The 26,099-nt window shown below is 46.8% G+C and overlaps 1 protein-coding gene across 2 annotated transcripts; it reads right to left on the bottom strand.

Moving 5' to 3' along the window:
* Nucleotides 1–215: 215 nt before the first annotated feature.
* On the bottom strand, nt 216–26,038 carry WTIP (WT1 interacting protein). 2 transcript variants are annotated; one of them, XM_070770927.1, is made up of 8 exons: nt 25,349–26,038; nt 19,402–19,503; nt 7,113–7,180; nt 6,893–6,955; nt 6,595–6,725; nt 5,763–5,814; nt 5,006–5,074; nt 216–1,558 (listed from the first exon to the last, which is right to left on the bottom strand). In XM_070770927.1, the coding sequence occupies exons 1-8, from the start codon at nt 26,013–26,015 to the stop codon at nt 1,418–1,420; spliced, it is 1,293 nt and encodes a 430-aa protein (XP_070627028.1). In that variant the 5' UTR covers nt 26,016–26,038; the 3' UTR covers nt 216–1,417. The 2 variants fall into 2 exon arrangements, with proteins under 2 accessions (XP_070627028.1, XP_070627027.1); XM_070770926.1 differs by lacking the exon at nt 5,763–5,814.
* Between the last annotated feature and the right edge of the window lie 61 nt (nt 26,039–26,099).

The raw sequence follows: 26,099 nt of genomic DNA, 5'->3' as shown, positions 1-26,099 counted from the left end.
TTATCCTGATTAGTGGGGTCTCAGCCGCAGGGGCCTGCCCGGGCCACCTACCAGTGCAAATCCAACACTAGGAATGAATGATAAGTCCAGGCTTCCCAATGCTGATGTGTCTTTCAGAGGGAAAAAGAAAAATCTACATTTCCACATACCACATTTCATTAGGTCACCGCTTTCAAGACACTGACACAAACAAAACCCCACGCTAGTCAAAAGCCTGAGATTTCAGAGGAATTTATACAAAAACATAGTCAAACTACAATGCTTTTACCACTTGAACACTAGCTGTATGCTACACAAATTGACATTTTTGAGCTTGTGATTCTCCTAAGAAATAACAACCGTGGACCAAGGTTTTAAAAGAAAACTATATTCTTTTAAAGAAAATGAAAATATTCTCGAAAGAAAAACTTAATTTAAGTCAACTCATATGCTTTTTGTCGTGGAGCCTAATACACAGTGCTTTCCTGCAACAAGTGGGCAGGGCGCCCCCTGGCGGTCTCTCTTGACCGAGACCTGTGACTGGAATTCTGAGTGAGAAGGCGTTCTTTTCGCGAGGCTGAGGATGGGACGGTTTGGGAAGGAGCCCAGGGCGAGATGACGGCTGAAAACACCCATCGGAATCCGGGTGACCAAAACCCGCAGTGGCCAAAGGCCAAAGGCAGGGGTCCTTCGCAGGCCCCATTCCCTGAGGGGGGGTCATTCCTCACCCCCTCCAGTGACCCCACCCAAACAACGAACCCTTCCCACCCAACCAGCAGGCAAGGCGCTTAAGAGACAAATACACGTGCCCTTCCCCAAACCCCCGCCTGCCAAGCCACACCCAGCCCTGGGGCGCTCTAGAAGGGGATCCCAGACCCCTTCGCTTCAGGGAACCTGACTCCTGCCCCAAGGCCAGTCGGAGGACGGCGGCCGTGTATCCGGCACCCCTGCACGTGGTAATGGCAATCTTCAGCTACGCGACCCAGAGCCGGTCTGGGAGCCTCCCCCGCCACGAGGCTACCGGGCACAGGGGGTCCCGAAAGGGAAAGCCGCTGGTGGGGGGAAGGGCGGGAAGCAGGCAGGGCCCGGAAGAAAAAAAGCGGCTTGAGGAGGCACAGACGGTGAATAAATATTAATAGCTTCGCCGCGGGGCCGGCCCCTCGGACAGCAGCTCGGTGGCTGGTGGGGATCGGGGTAGGGTGGGAGCCCGCCGCTGCGCCCACCCTGACACAAAGCTCTGGCACTGACCTGGGTCGCGTGTCGCCAGCGCACACGCAAAAATGCGCCTACGCAAAAAAACACGCGCGAACGCAGAAAACACGCGCCTGCGCAGAAAAACATGCGCGCTTCAACGCAAAACTACGCACGGGCACGCACGCAAAACCGCAGGCTCGTGCAAGCACAAACACGACCCCAGGGTCGGGCTCTCAGCCCCGGCTCAGAGCTCCGTGACATGCACAGCAGGTGAGGGAAGTGGCCCAGGCCGGAGGCGCCGCAGGTGGCATCGGCGACACAGCAGGTGGCCTTCCAGGGGGTAGCAGCGGCGTCCATCCTCCCCGCTGAGCTGCAGCCCGCAGTCCTAGGGAAGAACACAGCCCCGGCTCCAGGGTAAGCAAACGAGAGGTCCATCTGCGATCTGTAGGACCCTGCCCACCCTCCAGAGGACTTTGGCCTTTACTCTTTTGGGAGAGAGGCGGTCAGGAGCCCAGTGTTAGGACACCCCGACTTGGAGAACTTCTACACATCCAAAGGAGCGAGTCAGGAGGGAGGTAGTTGGACAGTAGCCTAGAGTCTGGGAGTCAGGACTGGACAGTAAATGCGGGCGTCAGCATAAAAATGTGACAGTTCTTACAAAGCCACGGGAGTTTCTCACAGGGAGTGCAGATAACTAGGAAAGAGAACAGCTGAGCTGTGGAAGCTCCAACTTTAAGACAGGAAAGAAGAGAACCAGAGCCCAGATTTCAGGGGAAAATAGAAGAGGCAAACCAAAAACAGCCCTGTTCTAAGGGCACAGTGAAGAGGGCGACTAGGAGAGGAGAGTCTAGGACAGTTACTCCAAGCTTAGGGCAGTGACAGCTGAGAATCGTCTCCTGGATCCCCACATGGGGATCACTGGTGACCTTGGGAAACAGGGAAGGTCAAATGGCTGACTTGAGTGGCCTTAAGAGATAATGGAACAGAACTGAAAACATCAAGTAAACAAGGAGTTTTGTTTTATGTCCTTTATCTTACCATTTTACCACTGCAGGATATATTATGGGCTAATTTTCTCTGTTTAACAAGCTACGTGATTGGTGTTTAAATAAATAACAGACAGGAAATGTAAAGGTCAGACATGGAAGATATTGTGCTGTGAGCTACAGTGAGGCACCAGGTGAACAACTTTTTCCTTCCTTTTGTCCCCTACCCCAAGGAGGCCCCTTTGGTCACACTCACTGCACTCAGGGCTGAACTCCAACCTGGCAGGTTTGACACTTGTTACCCAAAGGCCCTGAGACTAATACCTGGCCCACCCCTAACAGATTACAAAGCTGGACTGCTGCCATGGAGCCTCATGTCCCAAACAGCTCAGATCCCAGATGTCCTCCATGGCCTGCCTGGCCACAGCCCCCTGACGGGGCCTGCTACTAACCACCACACACCAGAGAGACGGGACGAGAGGGGGGCCTGCAGACCCCAGTTCCCATCCAGGGGTCTCCGCAGAGGGACAGCAGCACCACATCTCCCAGCCGTGAGGCATTGGCTGTGATCTGCCCACAGGTTAACCTGCTCCTGGACTCTCAGTATCAAGCTTCCCCTAAGGACTGTCCTTAGCGATCCCAAGGGGACCTGGCAAGTCCCCAGACAGAAGAGCAGGATGCCCTCCTACTGTTGCTAGAGGATCGGGGGCCCTCTGCAGGCCGTGCCTGCCCCCAGTCCACCTTCCTTGATCCTCCCATCAGGATTCCTATTTCCTTTGGGCCACTTGGCCCCACCAACACAACCTGGTTCCAAATGGACCCTAGATTCCTACAGAAGATTTCTCACGGACACACCTGCTCTTCCCTGGGACTCTGAAACCCAACTCTTGGTTTTCCTCCTACCTCTCTGGTCAGATCAGGTCACTCATTCTAGGCCTCCTGTGTGGCTGTATGCATCCCTGGAATGTTAGGAGCTCCTGAGCTCCTGAGGGGCTATCCTGAGCCCCAACTCCTTCCTCTACAGTTCTCCCTGGAAGACCACTTATTCCCCTGGCTTCAGTAGCCATGTACCTGACCATGATGGGACTGATGGGACTCTTGCTTCCGGCCCTGACAGTAGCAAGGACCGGAATTCCCATTCTGCCTTTAACAATGAAAAAGGCTGGGCAAAAAAATATGAAACAATGATTCTCAGACTCAGAACACCAAACAAGGCAGGCCAGTCATGGAAGGGAAACTAATAAAGTAGCCCCACAACTGCCCCAAGTTACTACACTACTTGGAAAGATTTTCCAGCATACTCAAAGAGAGCCTATTGGCCTCCTTTAATTGAGAATTTGGGGAGGTAAATGCAACTAGAAACCACAGGACAGAGTATCAGAGAGGAAAGAGCTATATATGCCAATGACTCCCAAACTCCTACCCCAGTACCAGAGTCTTCACACTCCAGCACATCCACCTGCTTCCTGGATATCTCCATTCAGATGTCTCTAGCTACCAAAAGCGAGAACATCTTATGCCTTCCTCTTCTCACCTTCACTCATTCTCCTGGGGTCCTCACTCTCACCTTCCAACCCCCAAATTCCCACATCCAGTCACTGACCAAATCCAGTCTCTTGTACTATCTAACCAACACTCCATCTACTTCCCAGAACCCAGGGTCACAACCTTCACTCCACCAGTGTCCTCAGGGAACCCCAGCCCCTTCCCCCTCCTTCTCCATTCATTCTCTGCATGGCAAGGTAAGTGCCCTTTCTAAATCCCAATGCCATCATGTCATCCCTTTTCGATCCTTCTCTACTGTCCTCAGGATAACTGCAGGCTCCTCAGGTCAAGTGACCTTTCATCATCCTGCCAACTTCTCCAGTGACACAAAACAACACACCTTCACACCTTAGCAATTCTGCTTCCATTCCCTGGAAATGCCCTTCTCCTTGCCTCCTTGGCTAGCTCTGATTTGTCTTTCAAATCTTAGCTTGAGTGTCACCTCCCCAAGAAAGTCTTCCTTGATTTTCCAAGGCATCCTAGGTGCTCTGAAAACTCCCCTTGATAGCAGTGATGACCCTGTTAAATACTGCCTGAGTACTTGTCTCTCTGGAGGGTACTGCTGCTGCTGCTGCTGCTGCTGCTAAGTCTGTGTCCGACTCTGAGCGAAGCCATGGACTGCAGCCTACCAGGCTCCGCTGTCCATGGGAGTCTCCAGGCAAGAGTACTGGAGTGGGGTGCCATTCCAGACTGTCTTTATTCTCTACATCCACAACACCCTGACACTGTACATCCTGAGGAAATAATTTGATTGATTGACTGAGAAATGGGCTGAGAGAGACTATATCCTGGGCGGGGGGATGGGGTAGGGGTCGGGGGGAGAGCGGTGCGGAGGGAGAGAGCTCACTAAGGGGAGGACAGGCATATGGGGTCGCTGGACATGACTGAGCGACTTCACTTTCACTTTTCACTTTCATGCATTGGAGAAGGAAATGGCAACCCACTCCAGCGTTCTTGCCTGGACAATCCCAGGGACGGGGGAGCTTGGTGGGCTGCCGTCTATGGGGTCGCACAGAGTCAGACACGACTGAAGCGACTTAGCAGCAGCAGCAGGCATCATGGGGTAGAACCATAAAAGAGGAAGTAGGGGATTTCCCTGGTGGTCCAGTGGCTAAGACTCTGTGATCCCAATGCAGGGGACCTGATCCCTGTTCAGGAAACTAGACATTGCTGCAACTAAGACCCAGTGCAGCCAAAGAAATATTAAAAAGAGGTAGGCCTGCAGAACACCTAGGGAGGATGAGGTCTATGTAGGAGGGGGGCTGCCCCAGCCACCAGCCCTCTGGGGGGCCCGGGCTCACCTCACAGTGGTAGCACTCCACGTGGTAATCTCTGTCCATGGACACCACACGGATGGTTGTCTCGCAGCCCTGGAAGAAGAAACAGGGTATGAAGCGAACTGTGTGGTGGGCACATACCTACACGTGCTCCTGTCATGGGGGCTGTGCATTCACACCCGTGTGAGCACTGACACGGGTGCTTCCATGGGGCCGGAACAGGCATCGGTTGGTGCACACAGATGGATGTGCGTGTGCTGGAGGCCTCCTCCCACACCTGCAGCTGACAGCATGCACGCTTGCTGATGAGAGCCACCACATGGGCATCAGTTCTTTGGAGTCAGCAAAGACCAGTCCTGCTTCCCCAGACACAGTAGGCTGGGACAGAGCCAGCGTGTGAGGAAAACCCAGTGCCGAGAGCTGCACCCCCGAAAGGTTGTTTCCTGCACAGACTGCACCCTTCTCTTCATCTGCTCCACCCACCATCTCAGCTGTGAGCTCACGAACTTGGGGGACACTCCTGACATGGATGGGCAATGGAGTTGAGGGGGCAGGGGGGGCAGCTGAGAAGCAGGGGCCACCATGTCCCTCTAACTCATGCAGGAACACGTGCACCCTGTGTGCCCTGGGTGGTCCCCGTCCTGTACACATCCTTCTGCCCAGAGGGCAATGGGGCAGGAGCACCTGCTTGTCCCTCCCACCGTGGCCCAAGACCTGGGGCCCATCCAGGCAGGACCAGCAGGGCCAGGCACCTGATCTTCTCCAGGTGAGTGGTTCCTACCTGTGCAGGGAGGATAGGACGGGCACAGGAGGCACATTTTGGTGCAAAAACCCTGGAGAGATAAAGGAAACCAGAAGTGACTAGCTGAATGACTGGAGGTCAAGGGAACGAGGACAGGTCCACCCATAGTAGCCCATGATGTGGCCAAATAACAGGCCCCCTCTCCTTTTGTGGACAGAGTGAGGTAGGAGCATTCTCTGCCATGCTTTCTCAGCACTGGCCTTTTCTGTGGCTCCCCAATTCACCTCCACCCCATCACCTCCTCCAGATGGCTTCTCCCCTGGCCTCTCCCTCATGCTTCCTGAGTATTTGCCCCCTAATGTCCACGTTTGGGTCTCTCCTAGCTGAGACCCTGCAAAGCCTGGCTCCACACCAAGTACCAGGAACCAATGCCTAGCACCACCCCCATACAAGGCAGCAGCACAGGACCAGAGGTCTGAGAGCAGAGCCTGGAGCCACAGCAAGGAAGAATGGATTGCCTAGTCACATGGGTACCAGACAAGCAGGAAAAGACTCTGCGGAGACCCCAAGTTCCCATTCCAGGCAGAAAAGTCCTGGCCTGGTCATTGGAGCAGACAGACACGAGGTGGGGCATCTGAGAGTTCCCACCCCTAGGAGGAAGGGGCTGTAGGCAAAGGCAAGGGGAGGAGAGAACCGAGACAGATGGCTCCAGGCAGAGATCCGTGCCTCACCTCAACCACTGAGCACACAGTGGAGGCAGGAAGTGAACAGGCCAAGAATGGAGAACACAGACAGGCAGGCTGGAAAAATGCTCCCAGGGCGGGCAGAGGAACCACGGGAGTCACACTGCTCCACAGTGCCAGCTACTCACGTGTGATAATCTCTGACACAGTAGATGTTGTTCTCCACATCCACAGTGAAGGGCACCCCATCCAGGCACTCGTTGCATACCGAGCATCGGAAGCAGCCTGGGTGGTAGGACTTCCCAAGGGCCTGCAGAATCTGGGGGCAGGAGGCACTGAAGGGTCAGTGCAGGTGGAAGGCTCAGCACAGCCCCCAGAAGACACGATGGCTCTGAGCCCCTGGCAGGTCTCCAACAGGTGAAAGGGTGGGGTCCTCAGACTCCACGCATGTCAGAGGGGCTCCAGGAGCCTGGGGGAGGTTCTCACCATCTCCATGATGAGGTGTCCACACACGCTACACTTGTCAGCCGTTTGCTGGAACCCGGAGTACTGGGAGGGGGACACAGGATCCAGGATGTTATATGACAAAGGGGCACTCACTGCCCAGCCAGCATCTGCTTCCTGGCCTCGGGTCTCCATGAGACTCAGGAGGGTCCCCGCCCCTGCTCCCACCCACAGCACCAGCCAGGGCACAGCTTTCACTCACCAGGAAGTCCTCCTGGCAGTACACTTTCTCACCCACGTTGTAGAATGCCTTCCCACGAAGTCGTCTCCCTGCAAGGATGAGGGTAGAGAAGGGGGTCCCTGGACCATTGGAACCAGGGATGATGCCTCTGCTGCCATTTCTTAGCACCCTCCTCCAATAGATGAGAAATGGACTTCAGACAGATTTTTAAATTTCCCTCTAATGTTATGTTATTATCATTACACTAATTAATAGTTTTTAATTAAGAATATGTTGTTGACAAAACTGTCATAAGAAGTTGTCATACAAATATATGAAGACCTGTTTATCAAATGTAAATTGAAGTTCTGATAATTTTAAAAAACATCTGCTTTAAGTTCAGTTGAATTCAGAGCAGACTTCGCAGAATGAATTTCTTAATCTAAAAACATTAGAACTACAACTCTCACCAGGTAAAGGAGCCTAATATATATAAAAAAAAAAGGTATCCTTTATTGCAAGGATGCCAGGATAGTTCAACATTCACAAATCAGTGTGATATATCATATTAACAAAATAAAGGATAAAAATCCTGTGATCATCTCAATAGATACAGAAAAAGCATCTGATGGAATTTAATATCCTTTCATAACAAGAACTCCCAATAAAATGGGTACAGAGAGAACATACCTCAACATAATAAAGGACATATATAAGAATCCCACGTTAATGTCATATACAATGGTGAAAAGTAAAAAGTTTTTCTCTAGGATCAAAAACAAGACAAGGATGTCCACTTTTACCACTTTAATTCAACACATTATTGGAAGTCCTAGCCCGGGCAATTAGGCAAAAAAAAAAAGAAAAGGCATCCAAATTGGAAAGGACAAAGTAAGACTATCACTACCTGCAGATGAAACATACAGAAAATCCTAAAGACTCCATCAAAAACTGTTAGAATAAATGAATTCAGTAAAGTTGCAGAATACAAAATCAATACATAACAATGTGTTGTTTGTGTTGCTTTAACTAACAATGAACTATCAGGAAGAGAAAATAAGAAAACAGTCCACTTATAATTGTATCAAAAAGAACAAAATATCTAGGAATAAATTTAACCAAGGAGGTAAAAGACCTGTATACTGAAAACTGTAAGATATTAATAAAAGAAACTGAAGAAGACACAAACAAATGGAAAGATATTCTATGCTCATGGATTGCAAGATCAGTATTATTAAAATGTCCATACTACCCAAAGCAATCTATCAATTCAATACAATCCCTGTCAAAATTCCAATGGTATTTTCCACAGAAATAGAACAAATAATCCTAAAACTTATATGGAAACACGAAAGATCCCAAATAGCCAAAGCAACCTTGAGAAAAAAGAACAGAGCTAGAAGTATCATGCTCCCTGATTTCAAAGTGTATTACAAAGCTGTAGTAATTAAAAAGTATGCTATTGGCATAAAAACAGACAGTGATCAATGAATCAGAATAGCAAGCCCAGAAATAAACACACATATATATAGTCGATCAATTTACAACAAAGGACCTCACGTCCGTTAGAATAGCTATTATCAATAAGACAAGAAATAATAAGTGTTGGTTAATATGTAGAAAAAAGGGAACTCTTATACACTGTTGGTGGGAATATAATGTAAATTGGTACAACCACTGTGGAAAACAATATGGAGGTTCCTCAAAAAATTAAAAATAGAACTAACATATGATCCAGCAATTCCCCTTCTGGGAATTTATCTAAAGAAAATGAAAACTAATTCAAAAAGCTATCTGCATCTCTATGTTCACTACAGCATTATTTATAATAAGTAAGATATGAACACAATCTAAGTATCCACTGATGGATGCAATGGATAAAGAAATTGTCACACACACACAATGGAATATCATTATTCAGCCATGACAAAGAATGAAAATGAAATCTTGTCATTTGCAACAACACGGGTGCACCTGGAAGGTATTATATACTAAGTGAGATTAAGTCAGACAAAGAAACACAAACACACTATGACCTCTCTTATACAGGGAATCTTTAAAACAAACACACACACACACAAGAACATAGATACAGAGAAAAGTTTGGCTGTTCCAAGATGCAGGGGGTTAGGGATGAGAAAAATGAGTGATGTGGTATTTTTTTAGTTTAAATAAATTGAAAAAAAAAAAAAAAACTTTAAAAGAAAAAGGCACACTTGTCAAATCCAAACTACAGCCCCAGCAGACCTGCCAGCAGCTATGAGAGGCATTCCCATTAGTCAGGAGATGACAACCCCTAACCAGGAACAAGAGGGAACTTCCTCCCCCTGATGAAGCACATCCAGGAAAGCCCCACAGCTAACATCAGACATTAAGAGTTAATTTTTTTTCCACTTTTACCCTTAGGATTCAACAGTATACTAAAAGTGCTAGATAGTGAACTCTCCTTTTTGAATCTGAACTCTGGAGTTACAGTTCTGTGGTGTAGGGGAGGGGTTAGGGATTTTCTTTTTTGTCTGTTTTTGCATTAGGATGCTCTGGTCTGCCTTTTCTGACAGGGACATAAAGTGCTAGATGCTCTTGTTGACTTCCAGCAAATGGGATGGGGGAAACATAGCAGTTCTAGGTAAATTCCTTTATAATAATGGTTTGATTTTTTATTTCAAGAGAAGCTTCTTTTCCAACGGATTCTTTTTCCTTTTTGCCCATTATCCTTATCATTTGCTATAGATGGCTTATTTTGCATTCCTGCTGATGATGTTGCAAGTCTGTTTCATCTAGTGAACTGAAAATTATTGCTTAAAAAAAAAAGTCTTTAAACACAGATGACAATTTTGTTATATAGAAAATCATAAGAAATATACAAAAAAAACGTACTAAAACTAATCAGTATTTTTAGCAAAATTGTGGTAAAGGTGGTCAGTATATGGAAACCAAAAATATTTTTATAATCTAGCAGCAAGTAATTGGAAAATAAACGTACAATTTTAAAAATACATTTATAATAGCATCTGAAGAAAAACCATAAAATACTAAGGAGTAAGTTTAATGAAAGATGTGTCTGATTTGACTCAGAAAAACCAAAGCTTGCTGGAAAAAACTGTAAAAGAGCTAATAAATAGATATACCACTGTTGGAAGACAGTTCTCCATTGGACCAATTCCATTCTTAACACATCTTTCAAACACAGGGCTGGCAGCTTTCATTCTGGATTATCTTTCCAAGGATATCTGTGGAGCAAACTGCTTAGAAGACAGAGACAGCATCTCCCTCTGAAGCAGAGGGCAAGTCTGTTTGCTGTTCAATCTGTTAAAGATAATGGGCTTCTCTGGGAGAAGAATCTGACAGGTTTGCTGGCAGCCCATTATAAAATCCTGGGGATCCCTAAGCTCAGGGTTCCTCAGCCATGACATACAGACCCACTGCACATGCAGCGCACACCTGGTATCCACTTCACCACTGTGGGACTAAGGAGAGCACACAGAAGCAATGCAAACGTGACGCTCACACTGCCTGCAGTACCGTGAGTGTCTGCCCCAGGAGGGTCGTGTCCAGCCAGCACCCATGAAACACTGGCAGGCTAACTTGTCAGCTTGCACATGGGGAAAATTCTCAGACCCTGCACAGTTCCTGACAACCATCTTCATGCTTCAAATGTTCTCATACTGATTCTGTCCCAATCGATCTGCACATTCAGTGCCACCCAATCAAGTTCCCAGCACTCTTTCTTTTGTGTAAACTGATTTCCAATGTCTTAATTTATATAGAAATACAGAGAACCTAGAATAGCCAAAATAATCTTGAAAAAGATCAACAGAACAAGAAGACTAACATTATTTTAAGATTTACGGAAGTCAAGACAGTGTAATATTCTGGTAAGGAGAGACAAAAAGATCAGTGGAACAGAATGGAGTCCAAAAACAGACCCATAAATATTTCAAGAAACATGCAAGTGGGAAAGCAAAAGTCTTTCCAGCACATGGTGCTGAAACAACCAGACAGTCATATGGAAAAAAAAAAAAAAAGACTCAATTCCTTACCTCATACCACACAGAAGATGAAACAGTCATCAACCTAAACATAAAAATGAGAGACCTAAAACTTCTAGAAAAAAACAAAGGAGACTATCTTCATGACTTAAAGGGAGACAGAAAAATTTAAGTCACAAAAATAATAACCATAAAACAAACAAACAAAAAAACCCTGAAGAAAATATTCACAAAACATCTAAAAAGAAATTTTACCATACATATTCCTAGAACTAAACTAAACAATAAAAGACAACTCCCAATTTAAAAACTGAGCCAAAGAGGGACTTCCCTGGCAGCCCAGTGGTTGCAACGCCAAGCTTCTAGTGAAGGGGTTGCAGATTCAATCCCTGGGTGGGGAACTAAGATCCTATATGGTACACGGCAAGGCCAAAATTTTAAAAACAAAATAAAAAGGGAGTAAAAAGAAAATTAAAAATTATTAAAAAAAAAAAAACAGGGCAAAAGACTTGAATAGACTTCACAAAAGAAGGAAAAAATGGCCAAGAAACAGGAAAAAAAGATGCTTAAACCTCATTAGTTCTTAGGGAAATATATATTAAAACCACAGTGAGCTACCACTTCACACCCATTAGAACGGCTAAAATTAAACAGACTAAAGTACCAGCTGTTGGCTAATATGTAGAATGACCCAACTCTCTTACATTTCGAGTAGGAGTTTAAAATGATACAGCCCCTTTGGAAAATAGTTTGGCAGTCTCTTATGAAATGAAACATACACTTAGCCTACGACCCAGAAATTCCATTCCCTGGAATTTACCCAAGAGAAATGAAAACATTTGTCCACAAATGACCTGTACTAGAATGTTCATAGCACAACCTAGTATCTACCAACAGTTAAATGGAAAACCAAAGTGTGGTATATATTCATACAACAGAATCTTAGTGACACAAAGGAGGGGACTCCTCATACACATAACAACACGGATTTAAAACAAAAATGCTCAGCAAAAATAGGGGGGGGACCACTGTAAAAAAAGAAAGAAAATAGTACCTATTAACTGCATTTAAATGAAGTTCTAGAACAGACAAAACTAATGTATGGTGGTAGAAATTAGAACACTGCTTGAAAGGATGTGATGGGGGAATCATATGGAGATCAACTGGAGAAAAGGGAAGACGGAAGTTTCTTGCGGGTTTTTTTCCTGTATCTTTGTTAGGGGTGTAAGTTGTATAAATGAACATACTTATGCAAAATCTTTGAACTATATACTTAAGATCTGTTTGCTAAGCAATATGTAAATTGTACTCAATTAAAAATGAAAACAAAGATAAACCGAGTATATCTTGTGCCAAAGTAAAGAAGTGTTCAAAGAACAAAGTGGGTACATGTCAAAAGGACATAGGAGCCAGTGGGAAGGGACTTCTCTGGCCAAATTTGAGACGATTTGTGCATCAAAAGAATAATGATGGTACTGCAATACGTTATATGAATACAAATCCATAAGTAATAAAAATTCTCAGAAAATACATATTTGCCCCTGCTCATACATTTTCAAACATTCCTTAAGTTTTCTGGAAAACATCTTATAATTTAGAACTGTATCAACTTTATTGGGGAATTATTCCCTCATAAAATTTGTCCTGTTGGTTAAGTGGGAAAAAAAAATTCCCTAGGAGAATGCACCTTCAACACACACCTCAATGAATTCCTACAGACAGACTTCCACAATCACAAACTAGAAAACTCTGGTGGTCCAGTGTTTAAAATTGCACTTTCACTACCTAGGGCCCAAGTTCAATCCCTGGTGGGGTACTAAGATCCCAAAAGCAGAGAGGTGCAGCCAAAAAGGAAAAAAATAATGAAGCAAGAATAGGTGAGGAAAAGAATTTACAACACATATAACCAACAAAAAACTTTTATCCAAGATGCATAAAGAACTCCTAGAAATCATTAAGAAAAAGTCAAACAACCCAATTTAAAAATGGGCAAAAAGGGGCTTCCTTGGTTGCTGAGTGGTAAAGAATTCACTTCCCAATGCAGGAGACAGGGGTTTGACCCCTGGTCCAGGAAAATCCAACACAGCATGGAGCAATTAAGCCTGGGCACCGCAGCTACTGAGCCTGTGCTCTATAGCCCCAGAGCCACAGCTGCTGAACCCACGTGTCCTAGAGCCTGTGCTCCGCAACAAGAGAAGCCACTGCAATGAGAAGCCACGCAGCACAGTGACAAGTAGCCTGCACTTGCCGCAACTAGAGAAAGCCCACGCAGCAGTGAAAACCCAGTACGGCCAGAAATTAATTAATTAATTGTTTATAAAATGGGTCAAAGACTCAACAGGTACTTTACACAGAAAGGCATTCAAATGACTGACAAATACATGAAAGAGTATATGAGTCATCAGTATTCATCAGAGAAATTCAAAGTAAAATCACATCAACGTATCACTCCAGTATGGCAGAAACCAACACAACTTTGAAAAGCAATCATCCTCCAAGTAAAAAATTAATTAAAAAAGAGAGAGATATCACTCTACCTCTACCAGAATGGCTAAAAAGACAATGCCAAGTGTTTGCAGGAATAAGGAAAAACTGGAATTCTCATATACTGCCCGTGGGATTATAAATGGGTTTGTATCCTGTGGTAACCACCCACACATACTAAAGCTACACACAGCTGACAAGAAAGTTCACTGATCTAGACTCCGGATTCTGGAAGACAGATCTGAAGAAATGAAACAACGCAGCAAAGGGAGAGGAGACATGGATAATATGAAGGAGTGGCTAAGAGAAAAGTAGAACAGAATGACAAAGACTAATATTTCTAATTTGAATTTTATAAGTAAATAATAGAAACAATGGGAAAGAAGGAAATTTTTGAAAACAGCTAACACTGTTCTCATATTGACAGTTTTCAGATTCAGGAGTCAAAATGAATCCCAGACAAATAAAACTCATACCTATACCCATCAAACTATAAAAAGAACACTTTAAATTATCTGTACTTTTTTCCTAATTGATATGTCAAATATTTTAAATACTCTGGAAAATGATCCTTGGAAGTCATGATTGTGGCAGTATATGGTTTGTTTTCCCACATGTTTCACAGTCGGTCTTTTTTTAACAAATCCAGTTTTTTAACTCTAATGTAGCCAAATTTGTCAATCCCTTCTTCTTAAGTTTGGTGATTTTTGTAAGTGGGGGAAAAAAAAAAACACTTTCTTAACCAAAATATTGATAGAGGTAATTGTCTATATTTATTTCTAAAATTATCATGTTTTTCTTTACACATTTTGGTATTTGATCCACTTGGGTTTCATTTCATTATTTTATATGGATAACCACTTTTCCCAGAACCATCTGCAATGCCATCTCTATCATCAGTTAAGTTCTCACACAGACACGGGTCTGTTTCTAAAGCCTGCACTCTGTCCCAGTGGCCTACTTGTCTATCCTTGCGCCAATGCCACAGGAAATTACTAATACAACTGTACAGTACATATTGACACCTGGTAGTAGAAGCCTGCCCAACTTACTCTCTGTCAAGATCATCTTGACTATTCTTAGCCTTTTGCTCTTGTATTTAAATTATAGAATTAGCCTGGCAAATTCATGAAAACCTGCTTAAGTGGAATTACAGTGCATTGTAGATCAATTTTTAAAAACTGGCATTGAATATACCCATGTTCAAGAGTACATGAATATGGATATATTCATAAATATTTACATGAATATGGTATATTTATTTTTCTCATCTTAGTGCAATGACTAGGACTTTCAGTACAATGCTGAACAGAAGATATGATTGTAGGCTTTGTCCTTTCCTCTTTTAACGGTCCATTTTTCTTATATTTCACCACCGAGTATGATATTTGCATAGATTTTTAGTAACCAACTCTCACCAGGTTGAGAAAGTTCCTTTTTATTTCTAACTTGCTAAAATCTGAATGTCAGGAATTTCCCTGGTGATCCAGTGGTTAAGAATCTGCCTTGCAACGCAGGGGATGTGGATTCAATCCCTGATAGGGGAACTAAGATCTCACATGCCATAGAGCAACTAAGCCCTCGAACCACAACTACATAGTCCACGCACTGCCAACGAAAGATCCTGCTGCTGCAACTGAAACCTGAGACAGTCAAAATAAAACAAATATACAAACTTTTAAAAAAACTGAATGTCAGGGATTCCCAGGTGGCTCAGTGGTAAAGAATCCACCTGCCAATGCAGGAGACATGGGTTCTGTCCCTGATCCAGGAAGATCCCACACGCCAAGAAGCAATTAAGCCCGTGTACCACAACTATTAAGCCTGTGCTCTAGAGCCCAGGAGCCACAACTACTGAAGCCCACGTGCCCTAGAGCCTGTGCTCCACAGTAAGAGAAGCCTCCGCAACGAGAAGCCCACGCTGCAACTACAGTAGCCCCCACTTGCCGCAACGAGAGCAACCACGCAGCAGTGAAACCCAGCACAACCAAAAATAAATAAACAAAAATTATTTCTAAAAATGTGAATGTCAGATTTTACTGACCTCTTGCTCTACTCCTATTGAGACGATCATAAAGTTTTTCTTTAATTTGTTAACGAGGTGAGTTACATTAATGAGTTTTCTACTGTATACTGTATAACAATACTCAAGTATTCTTCAGATAAGCTCAACTTGGTCATAATATATTATCTTGATTCATACACTGCTGAATTTAATTCAAGAGGGGAAAAAAAGGAGTAAATAAAATAAATAGTACAAGAAAAAATTCCCAGAACTGAAGGGCAAGTCTCCAGTCTAATGGGACTCTGTGTGTGCGCCCAGCACAACCAATGGCACAAAGCCTACACCAAACATAAATAAAGTATCCAAAGCTCAGTTGCTGCACTGCACAATTCCAAGGGCACCATTCCTGTTGCATCTATGTAAATGGCACTCCCTGGAACTGTGCAGTTCATGGCCCTTTCCAGAAGCTATTAGAGCCAGAGCAGTGACAACCATCTTCCTGAGACTCTCAAAAGGAAAAAACAGATCACACACACAAAAATAAGACTCAGAATGGCATCAAAATTTAGGAGCCATGGCTTCTGGAAGATAAATCTACAACTTCAAAATGCTTAGGGAGGGACTTCCATGGTGGTCCAGCGGTGAAGACCCCACACTTCCACCGCAGGGGGCCATGGACTCCACTCCTGGTGGAGGAATTAAGATCCCACATGTCATGTGGTGCAGCCCAAAGGAAAAACAAAAACAAAAAAACACGCTGAACAAAATGCTTAGTGAAAATTATTTCCAGTTTGGAAGCCTATTCTTGGTCAACTATTAATTGTGAGGGTAGAATAAAGGCATTTTAGACACACCAGAATTTGGAAAATGTACCTCCCACATGCCCTTTTTTAGAGAACTAAAGCAAAACGCTGGACACTCGTTGGGTGGTTTCAGAGCTTCGAGTCTTCCCTACTTATCCAAGTTGTCTTCAGTACCCAGCCTTACCTCAGGCAGCTTGCTGTGTTTAAGGGAAACTTGAACTCACCCCCCTTATCCACGGGTGGGCCTGATTAGTATAAAGCTAATTCTTCTTCCCTTATATTGGTTCCCATACTCAGGCACGTAAAGTCAAATCACAGCACTCCCCCCAGCCACAGGGATTGGTTCAGGAATCCATGTGTGAGACGATCTGGCCAGGGACATGCAAGAAGATTGTTGCTAGGTGTTCTCTGGAAAAGAAGTGTCTCTACCCCAAAAACATGACCAGAAGAAATGCCCACTCTTTCTTCAGACCAGTGGTGTGGCAATGAAGTCTCAAGCTGCCTCAGACATTTCATAAGAGAAGTTGCCCTAAGGATAAAGCCAAGCACGAGCAAAACCCAGACAAGCTTTTCTTAGGACCTGAGCCTCTAGATCCTTCCCAGCCTAAAGCCAGTCCTATCTCTGGGCTCCCAGTTCACTGAGTTAAGATACTGTAAAGTAAAAAAAAGAAAATCATACAAGCTTATTTTCAGATGCAGACACATCTTGATTACTCAAATGAAGGAGACACATAGAATATACCAAACAATGGATAATTCTCAAGCCATTTATAAAGTAACACAATGATGGATAAAAATGATAAGACATGAACTCTTGGTTAATTAAAATTTTTGCTTAATAAAAAATAAAAAAAAAAACCTGTTTGTTTTTTTTTTTTTAAAAAAGAAATACTCTTAAGAGTTCAAGCCTCCTCAGCAGTTTCCCTGTTACCTGCAGCTGAAAGCTTTATGGAGACTGTGGATTCAATCCAAAGTGTATACGTGGGAACATGAAGGAACAGAATGAACACTCCACAGGGGTTCAGAGGACTGCTGGCTCAGACTACAGAGAGGCCAGGGACTCCCAAGAGGGGAACTCAAAAGAATGCCTGCTACAATGGAACATCTGGGGTGGGTGGGGAAAGAACTGAAGATAAAAGCCAAGACAATGCAAGGAGAAAAAAAAGTTTAAAGAAGAAAAAACTCCAGGAAAAGTAAATGACTACAGAACAAAGGAGATATAATCACAGTGTAATTCTTAGCTCTGCAGTAAATAATATTTATAAAGTCACATAATACAGTAATATAAACCTGGTTTATTGATAGCCTGGTGGGCTGCCGTCTATGGGGTCGCACAGAGTCGGACACGACTGAAGTGACTTAGCAGTAGCAGTAGCAGTATGATGACTATACTGAGAAGATGGGAAGAGAGAAGGGGGAACAGTCAGTATAAGAACACCCCCTATTCTGAGGGCTTCCCTGGTGGCTCAGTGGTAAAGAATCCACCTGCCAATGCAGGAGACACAGGTTCGATCTCTGATCCAGAAAGATCCCACATGCCACAGAGCAACTAAGCCTGTGCCCTAGAGCCTGGGAGTTGCTACTACTGAAGCCCACACGCCCTAGAGCTCAAGCTCCACAACAAGAGAAGTCATCGCCATGAGAAGTCTGCACACTGCAACTAGACAGCAGCCCCTGCTTGCTCAACTGGAGATAAGCCCATGCAGCAACAAAGACCCAGCACAGCCAAAACTAAAGAAATATATAAAATTATAAAAAAAGAATCTATTCCTCATTGACGACAGCAAACTCAAGTAAAACATGGTTAAAAAACCCAAGTAAATCATTTCTAAAACTGATACATCAAGAAACAGCAGTGTACACTGTTAGAACATGGAGGTTTCTACTAGAAGAAGTTGCTAAAAAATACCAAGTGAAAGATACCAGGGGTAGGAAGATAAGTGGTTTTTTGCTATTGCAAACATTGCTTCTCAGGACTATTTGACTTAAGACTAGGCACATATTACACTTTCATAATATAAAATACTAAAATGTTTTGTGTAAATAAATAAAAGGTGTCTGCTCAGGGGCAAAGTATGAAAGAACAATAAGAACATCAAGAATGTAGATTTATTAGGTTGGTTGGATTATAGTTACTTTTTATAACTTTGTTTAAGTTAAATGATGTTTATATTTTATACCATGTGTAAAATCAGGACAAAAATTAAACTTTAGGGAAAAAAATACTAGCCCCGTATATAGGCAGGCAGAAGGCACATCACTGGCTCCACAAGCCCCACCCAGGCAGCCAGGAGACATCAGTACACTGCTCAGGACAGAGGTTCCAAAGCCAAGGCTCAGGGACTTCCCCGGTGGTCCAGTGGTTAAGACTTCCCCTTCCACCACAGGAGATGTGGGTTCGATCCCTGGTTGGGAGCCAAGATCTCACATGCATTGCGGCCAAAAAAAACAAAACATAAAACAGAAGCAATATTGTAACAAATTCAATAAAGACTTTAAAAACTGTCCACATCAAAAAAAAAAAAATCTTAGGACGTTGCTGGTGGTCCAATGGTTAAGAATCTGCCTTCCAATGCAGAGGACTCAAGTTCGATCCCTGCTCTGGGAACTAAGATCCCACATGCCTTGGGGCAACTAAGCCCATGTGCTGCAACTTCTGAGCCTGCTGCTCTGGAGCCCACAAGGCGCAACAAAGAGAAGCGCACGCACCACATGCACCTCAGCAAAGAGCCCACCCACCACAACGAAGACCCCACACGCTACAACTGAGAACTGAAGCAGCAAAAAATAAACAGTTAAAAAAAAAAGACAAAAACAAGGGTTAGAGGGGCAGCTTTTCCCTATGACCAGCAAAAGGCTCTTCCCTGGCCCCACATATCCCCCTCCCAGGAGCCTAGGGCCCTCAAACAGACCAAGCCAGAAGGAAAGGCATCATGACTCAGCCTCCTCCACACTCCAGCCTGGGCCAGAGCTGGGTGATCCATCTGCCTGGAGCTTAGGCACAAGGGGGTTCACAGTGCAAGACGGATGGAAACGGAGATGTTACCTACCACAGGAGTTACAGGTGAAGCAATCAGTATGATACAGGCTCCCCATCGCCTGGCATGCCTGCCTTGCTCCATAGATGCCAAGCCCACACTTGATGCAAATGCCTATGGAAGAAGAGGCAGGAAAGAGCAGCGGTTAGCACCATAACTGTGGACTTGAACAGCTATGCATCTGACTCCCAGTCCCAGTGCTGCCCAGTCATATGATCTTGGGCAAGGAAAATTCCAGAGTCCTCCATGGCTCCATTACTAGTGGCTAACATGGGGATAGTAAGGGTACCATTAGGGCTTCCCTGGTGGCTCAGATGGTAAAGAATCTGCCTGCAATCCAGGAGACCCAATCAATCCCTGGGTCTGGAAGATCCCCTGGAGAAGGGAATGGCTACCCACTCCAGCATTCTTGCCTGGAAAATTCCATGGACAGAGGAACCTAGCAGGCTACAGTCCATGGGGTCACATAGGGTCAGACATGGCTGAGCAACACACACACACACACACACACACACACACACACACACAAGGGTACCACTACTTAGGCTTTGCTGCTGTTGTCTGAGATTCATACAGTTTAGCAGCGCACCTGGCAAGTCACAGCTAAGTGACACCGTCTGTGCCATCAAAATTACAAGGACACATTTACGACTAGAAAGTTGTTCTAAGCCCCTTCATCTTGACCTGCTATCAGACTGGGGGAAATTCCTTTCTGCTGTCTATGAACCAAAAAGAATGAAGAGCACACAGACACAAAAAGGGCAGAGCCCTGACCCTTCCAGCCACACCTCCCTCACTGAACGATAATGTCAGTTTAATCTCTTGTTCAGTCCACACCTGGATACTGATGCCCCACATAGTTTAGGTGCCAGAGATTCTGCGAGGCACCAAATTCCCGCCCCCAAGGAGCCTGTGGAGGGAGACAGACAACAACAGGTAAGTCACATCTCAGGTGGAAAAAAGTGCTTTGGAGGAAAAGAAGGCTGATTAAGAGTATGTCTGGGGGCACCTCCCTGGCGGTCCAGTGGTTGGGACTTCACCTTCCAGTGCGGGGGGGTGTGGATTCGATTCCTAGTGGGGGAGCTAAGATCCCACATGCTTTGCGCCAAAAAAGTAAACATAAACAAAAAATAACACAGAAGCAACACTGTAAAAATTTAATAAAGACTTTGAAAATGGTCCACATTAAAAGAAAAAATATATATATATCTAGGGACTTCCCTGACTGTCCAGTGGTTAAGACTGCACTTCTTATGCAGGGGGCACAGGTTTGATCCTCAGTCGATGAACTAAGATCCTACATGTCTCACAGTGTGGCCAAAACAAACAGGAATATGTCTGAGTGTGTGATTTTTAAAGTTTAAAGAGGGTGTCAGACAAGGCCCTAGTGATAAGGTGATATCTGAGCAAAGGTTTAAAGGAAAAACTGGAGGAAAGCTGCTCTGCAGGGAAAACTAGGTGGACTTGGGGACCACTCCAGTGTGGGTTGCTAAGCAGGCAAGGGAGGGATGGTAAAGAGAAGGGTGACCAGCAGTGCCAGGGCGAAGGCCAGCATGAGCTTCAGGGACTCTCTGGCCAGCCCACCTGGAGACCTGGACGGAAGGTGGCCAACTCAGACACCAGAGCTTCTCTCTCAGACTCACCCAAGGTCTCCCAGGCCATCAAGGGCCTAAGATGGGCCCCCTGGATCCTAAGTCCTCTGGCAGTTTCAGGACACACTGCCCTCACCCCTCCCCCCCTGCTTTTCATCACATCTCTCTGCTTAACATTTAGCATGGTTGAGCCTCTCCCACCTCTTTCAGATGAAGAAACCTCCATCAGCATTTACGACTAGAAAGTTCTCCCTCTCCCTTCAGTCAAGAAAGCAAGCTCAGTCCACACCCCCTCATTTCCTAACGGTGAGCTCTATGGACTTCCTCTTCTGATCTTGCCAGCAGGGGCCTCCCCTCCTCTCAGGTCCCCAGGATATGACCTACACCTGCCTGGCTTTCTGGTTCTTCTCTCTTCCCAACTCTACTGGGCATTCCCTTGCTCCATCCTGGACCTCCCATGCTTAAGTCTCCCCAGGAAAGGGCCAGTCAGTGCAGATGCTCTCAAACCAGGCAGGAATGTAAAAGTAGCTATGAGGCCCCAGGTGAATGGAGGAGAGAGCCATGGCCGGGGGAGGTCACAGCCATTGGCTCCAATGACGGCTACCAGGTGGGAAGGCAGGGCCAGCCCTGCTAGAGAGTCTGATTTTTCCAGAAAAGCTAGAAATCTGGATTTATATATGAAAACTTTCCATGCAGAAATAAATCATCAACTTTCATGTTTTGAGAATTTGGAAGCCAAACACACCACGTCTGCAGGTCTCCACACGTGGCTTTACCCCGTCTTCCCGGGGAAGTCCCATCTGCTCCCAACTGCTCACTCCTGCCAGGCTCCTGGCACTCTGCCCAGCCCAGATTCCTTTCCCGAGCCACCGATCCACCTCCCAGACCATCGCAGGCCCAGAACAGAGTTCTGGGTTCCTGGTCAGGAAACGGCACTTTTGTGTAGCCAGGTTTAGGGAAGTATCCAGATCTACCCTGTCTTTCTCACTTCCAACTCTGAATCCAGTTTCTGTGTTCCCTACTATAGACTTCATTCCCTCCCCTTGCTCCCACTGGTCTGATTCAGCATCATCAATTCTCATTCCACTTGCTGTTTCAACAGTCTCCTTATAGCATCCCATCCTGGCCCCCAATAATCCACCTCCAAAACTGCAGCCAGACTTATCTTTCTAAAGTGAAAATGACCCACCCTCACACCTTCATTCTTGTCAATCAACTCTGAAAACCTGACCTTGTTTTTGTCTAAGTTACCAAAACATACAGTGAAAGGGACAGAAGTCAGCTGCCCCTGGAAAGCAGAACAGAAGGATGGGCAAGAGGGGAAATTATAATCTTATTATTATTTGCTTTTTGGTTCTGTTTTGATTTTTTTTTATTAATATGAGCTTGCACCACTTTAATAAAAATACACTGAGGACAGAGGCAGGCTGTTCAGGGACTAAAAGAGGGAGCTGACCAAGGCTTAGGGTGATAGGCGGTACCCTGAAGAGGTTGAAGACCACGACTCTGTTGCCTGGTACAGCAACTGAAAAGGGGGTTGCAGCACTGATCAGAGCCAGGGTTCTACAGAGCAGAGATTAGAGGAATCAGAGGTCCTGGTGAGATGCAGGCTGCAGTCAGAACTGAAGACAGCTGAGCTGAGGCGGATCCAGGGTGTGGAGTAAACCCAGGATTTACCCTCAGGCAAATCCTGAAGGTGCTAGCTGACTCATGACAGCAGAACCTGGTCAGAAGAGATGCTCATGAAATACAGAGAAGGGCCAAGAGGTGAGTGGGTTCTAGGGCCAAGAAAAAGGGATGGACAGAGAGGAAGAAACACATTGAGGGTGACGTTTATCAGAGGTCACTTGAGCTATGCTACCTGCAGACTTCCTGTTGTAAAATGTTACATTATTTTCATACAAGTTGACATGTATGAAACTACTACATTTATAGCTCTAAAAGGTGGAATAAAGGCAGTAAGATACTAGCAGTTCAAGTAAATAGCTGCTCATATTTTTAAAAATCAGGAAAATGTAACCTAGATCTGACTTCTCTCAAAAAAAAACACAGAAGAGCAGGACTTCCCCAGCAGTCTGGTAGTTAAGACTCAGTGCTTCCAATGCAGAGGGTGTGTGTTCAATCTTTGGTCAGGGAATTAAGATTCCTCCATGCCATGTGGTGCAAAAAAAAACCTATATCTATATCATCAGTCACCTCCCACTCCCATGTGACAGCAGTTCCCCTCAGAGAGGACGATCCATTAGCCCCTTCACTTCTCCCACTACCTGCCCAGGCCTGGCCACCTCAGTTTCACACAAAAACTCAGGAGTGATGTTCACTGCAGCACTGGACCTGGAAGCTACCTAGGACCTGGAAGCTACCTAGACGTCCATCGACAGATGAATGGATAGAGAACTGTGGTACATATATACAATGGAATATTACTCAGTCATAAAAAGGAATGGATTTGAGCTAGTTCCAGTGAGGCAGATGGACCTAGAGGCTGTTACACAGAGTGAAGTAAGTCAAAAGAGAAAAACAAGTATCATATATTAACGCATATATATGGAATCTAGAAAAACGGCACTGATGAACCTATTAGAAGGGCAGGTATAGAGACACAGACACAGAGCACAGACCTATGGACCCAGCCGGGGAAGGAGAGGGTAGAACAAATTGAGAGAGTAGCACCAAAACATGTACATTACTACATGTAGAACAAATAGATAATGGGAAGCTGCCGCATAACACAGGGAGCTCAATCTGGTGCTCTGTGACAACCTAGAGGGACGCAAAGGTGTGGGGGTGGGAAGGAGGTTCAGGAGGAAGGGGGCGTGTATACCTATGGCTGACTCACACTGTTGTAAGGCAAAAACCAACACAACACTGTAAAGCAATTATCCTCCAATTAAAAATAAAAAAGATATAATTAAGAAATTAAAAAGCTCAGTAGTACCTTCAGAAGCCCAGATAACACACCCCTGCCCAGGCCCTGCAGTGAATGAGGACAGGAAAAGGGGTAGCTTCTCCGGTAGAGAGTGCTGGAAACTTGTTCTCTTCAGAACGCACTCGCTTCTGCTCCTAGCACCTACCTGGTATGACAGACAACAGCTTCCTAAGTCACCACCCTGCTCCCAGGCCGTCTGACAGCAGCTACGGGACCTACCCAACCACAAATTCGCACCATGATGCTCAAAGATCAACAGGTCCCCTCCCAAAGGCAGAACATCCCTGTGGGCTACACACTCCCTTGACCACCTGACCCCTCTTGGGCTGAAACCCTGGGAGCTTAATTGAACCGTCCACTTCCTTACTTGCTTCCTTCTGCCCACATTCTTCCTTCTGGCTGGAATGCTCCTACTGACTAGTCGTCTACAACCTCCTTCTCTCTCAAGATCCAGTTCAGGGCAGTCCGGAGCTGCCAGCTGGAATGAATACATTAAAGACAAACCCCAGGAGGGGCCTCATTCCCAGACATGATAACCACCACCCCCTCCAAAGCCAGGTGCCTGCTTATCAGTGAAGGAGGGACGGAAGCCCCTCCCCAAGCCTCTTCTCAGAACCTCAAGCCTAAGAGTCCCAAGAGTTGTCCAAAGGATGGGATCAAAGGGCCAAGGTCAGTCTGGGCAAGGGAGGCTGTCAGAGATTGATGATCTTTGCAAATGATGTGAAGTAGGATTCCCTTGGGAAACATCCCATATACACAGCCTAGCCCAGTGTGACCAGATCAGTTCCCTCCCACTCAGGGAGGACTTCCCGTCCCTCGGCCTCTACCTCCAGCCGCTACCATTATCAAAGCCTCAGGTCAGGTGGGCTCTGGTGGTATCTGGCCGGCCGCCTCCCTCCCTGCCCTGTGCCTCTCTGCCCCGTTCAGAGACCGCGGGGCCCTAAAATAGCTTCGGCTGATCACAAAGCACCAAGTACGATGAGCTGAAGCCAAGTACCGAGGGTTAAGAAGAAATTATTCGAAAATAGCTTATTCTGCCTATTAACATGACTTTTTCTCTCAGGAGCAACGCATCCCCTAATAGTGCCAGAACTCCGGGCCCGGAGACCCAGAGGCTAAGCCACTGTCCTGCACAAGCCCCAGACCTGGTGGTTCACACACACACTGTACACGCTAAGCCACTGTCCTACACAAGCCCCAGAACTGGTGGTTCACACATACATACACACACGCGCACACACACACACACACAGTCTGCGGGAACAAACGTCGCCGGCTCCCAGGCCCTCGGGAGGGAGACGCGCTTTTCGCATCCCGGCCCACCCCGCGCTCTCCTCTACCGAGCCGGCCGCCTACCCGGAGGCCGTCCTCGACCCCCGACGAGGAGAGCGGAGGCCCGGTGCCCAGGCGCGCGGGAGGCGCGGCCGAGCTCGCTCACCGAAGTAGTCCCGCGCCGTGCGCGCCTCCAGCGCCCGCTCCAGCTCTCGGGTCAGCGCCTCCAGCCGCCGCTCCGCCGCGCTCGGGCCGCCCTCCCGGCCCGGGGGCAGCTGGAGCGAAGGCAGAGCGAAAGGGGCCGGCCCGGCGGGCTCCGGGGAGCGAGCCGGCGCGGGGCAGGCACCGGGCAGGAGCAGGTCCGGGTAGGCGCCAGCCGAGCCGCGGGAGCCGAGGCTGGACACGCTGGAGCGGGCGCTGCCCACCGACGGCGGCCCGGGGCCCGCGCGCGGGTCCGAGCGGCCCGAGCGCGGGCTGCCGTGGCGCTGGTCGTAGCCGAGACTGATGCCGCTGGAGCGGGCGCTGCCGCTGCCGCCGCCGCCGTCGGAGCCAGCCAGGCTGGCCCGTGGGCTGCCCGCCGGCTGCGCGCTGAGCTCTGGGGCCGCCGCGCGCCGCGGGCCTCGCTCCCCGCGGCTCAGTCCGTCCACCCCGGCCTCGGGGCCGCCGCCGCCCTGCCCCCTGCGGCCCAACGCCTGGGCCGTCTCGTCTGCCGGCCCGGGCCGCGGCCCCCGCCGACCCCGGCCCGGAGAGTCGCCGCCCGGCTCCAGCTCCCGCAGGGCCAGCCCGGCCAGGAGCAGAGCCGCCTCGTCCGCGGCCGCCCGGGAGCGCTGCATGGCCCGGCCCGCCGGCCCCGGCGCGTCACCTCCGCCTCCGCTTCCCGCCGCCGCTCCGGCCGCGCCGCCGCATCGTCCGCCCGA

The sequence above is a fragment of the Bos indicus genome, chromosome 18 (genome assembly GCF_029378745.1).
Source record: "Bos indicus isolate NIAB-ARS_2022 breed Sahiwal x Tharparkar chromosome 18, NIAB-ARS_B.indTharparkar_mat_pri_1.0, whole genome shotgun sequence".
In the NCBI taxonomy this organism is placed as follows: Eukaryota; Metazoa; Chordata; class Mammalia; order Artiodactyla; family Bovidae; genus Bos; species Bos indicus.
This window is presented reverse-complemented; position numbering and strand designations above follow the sequence as displayed.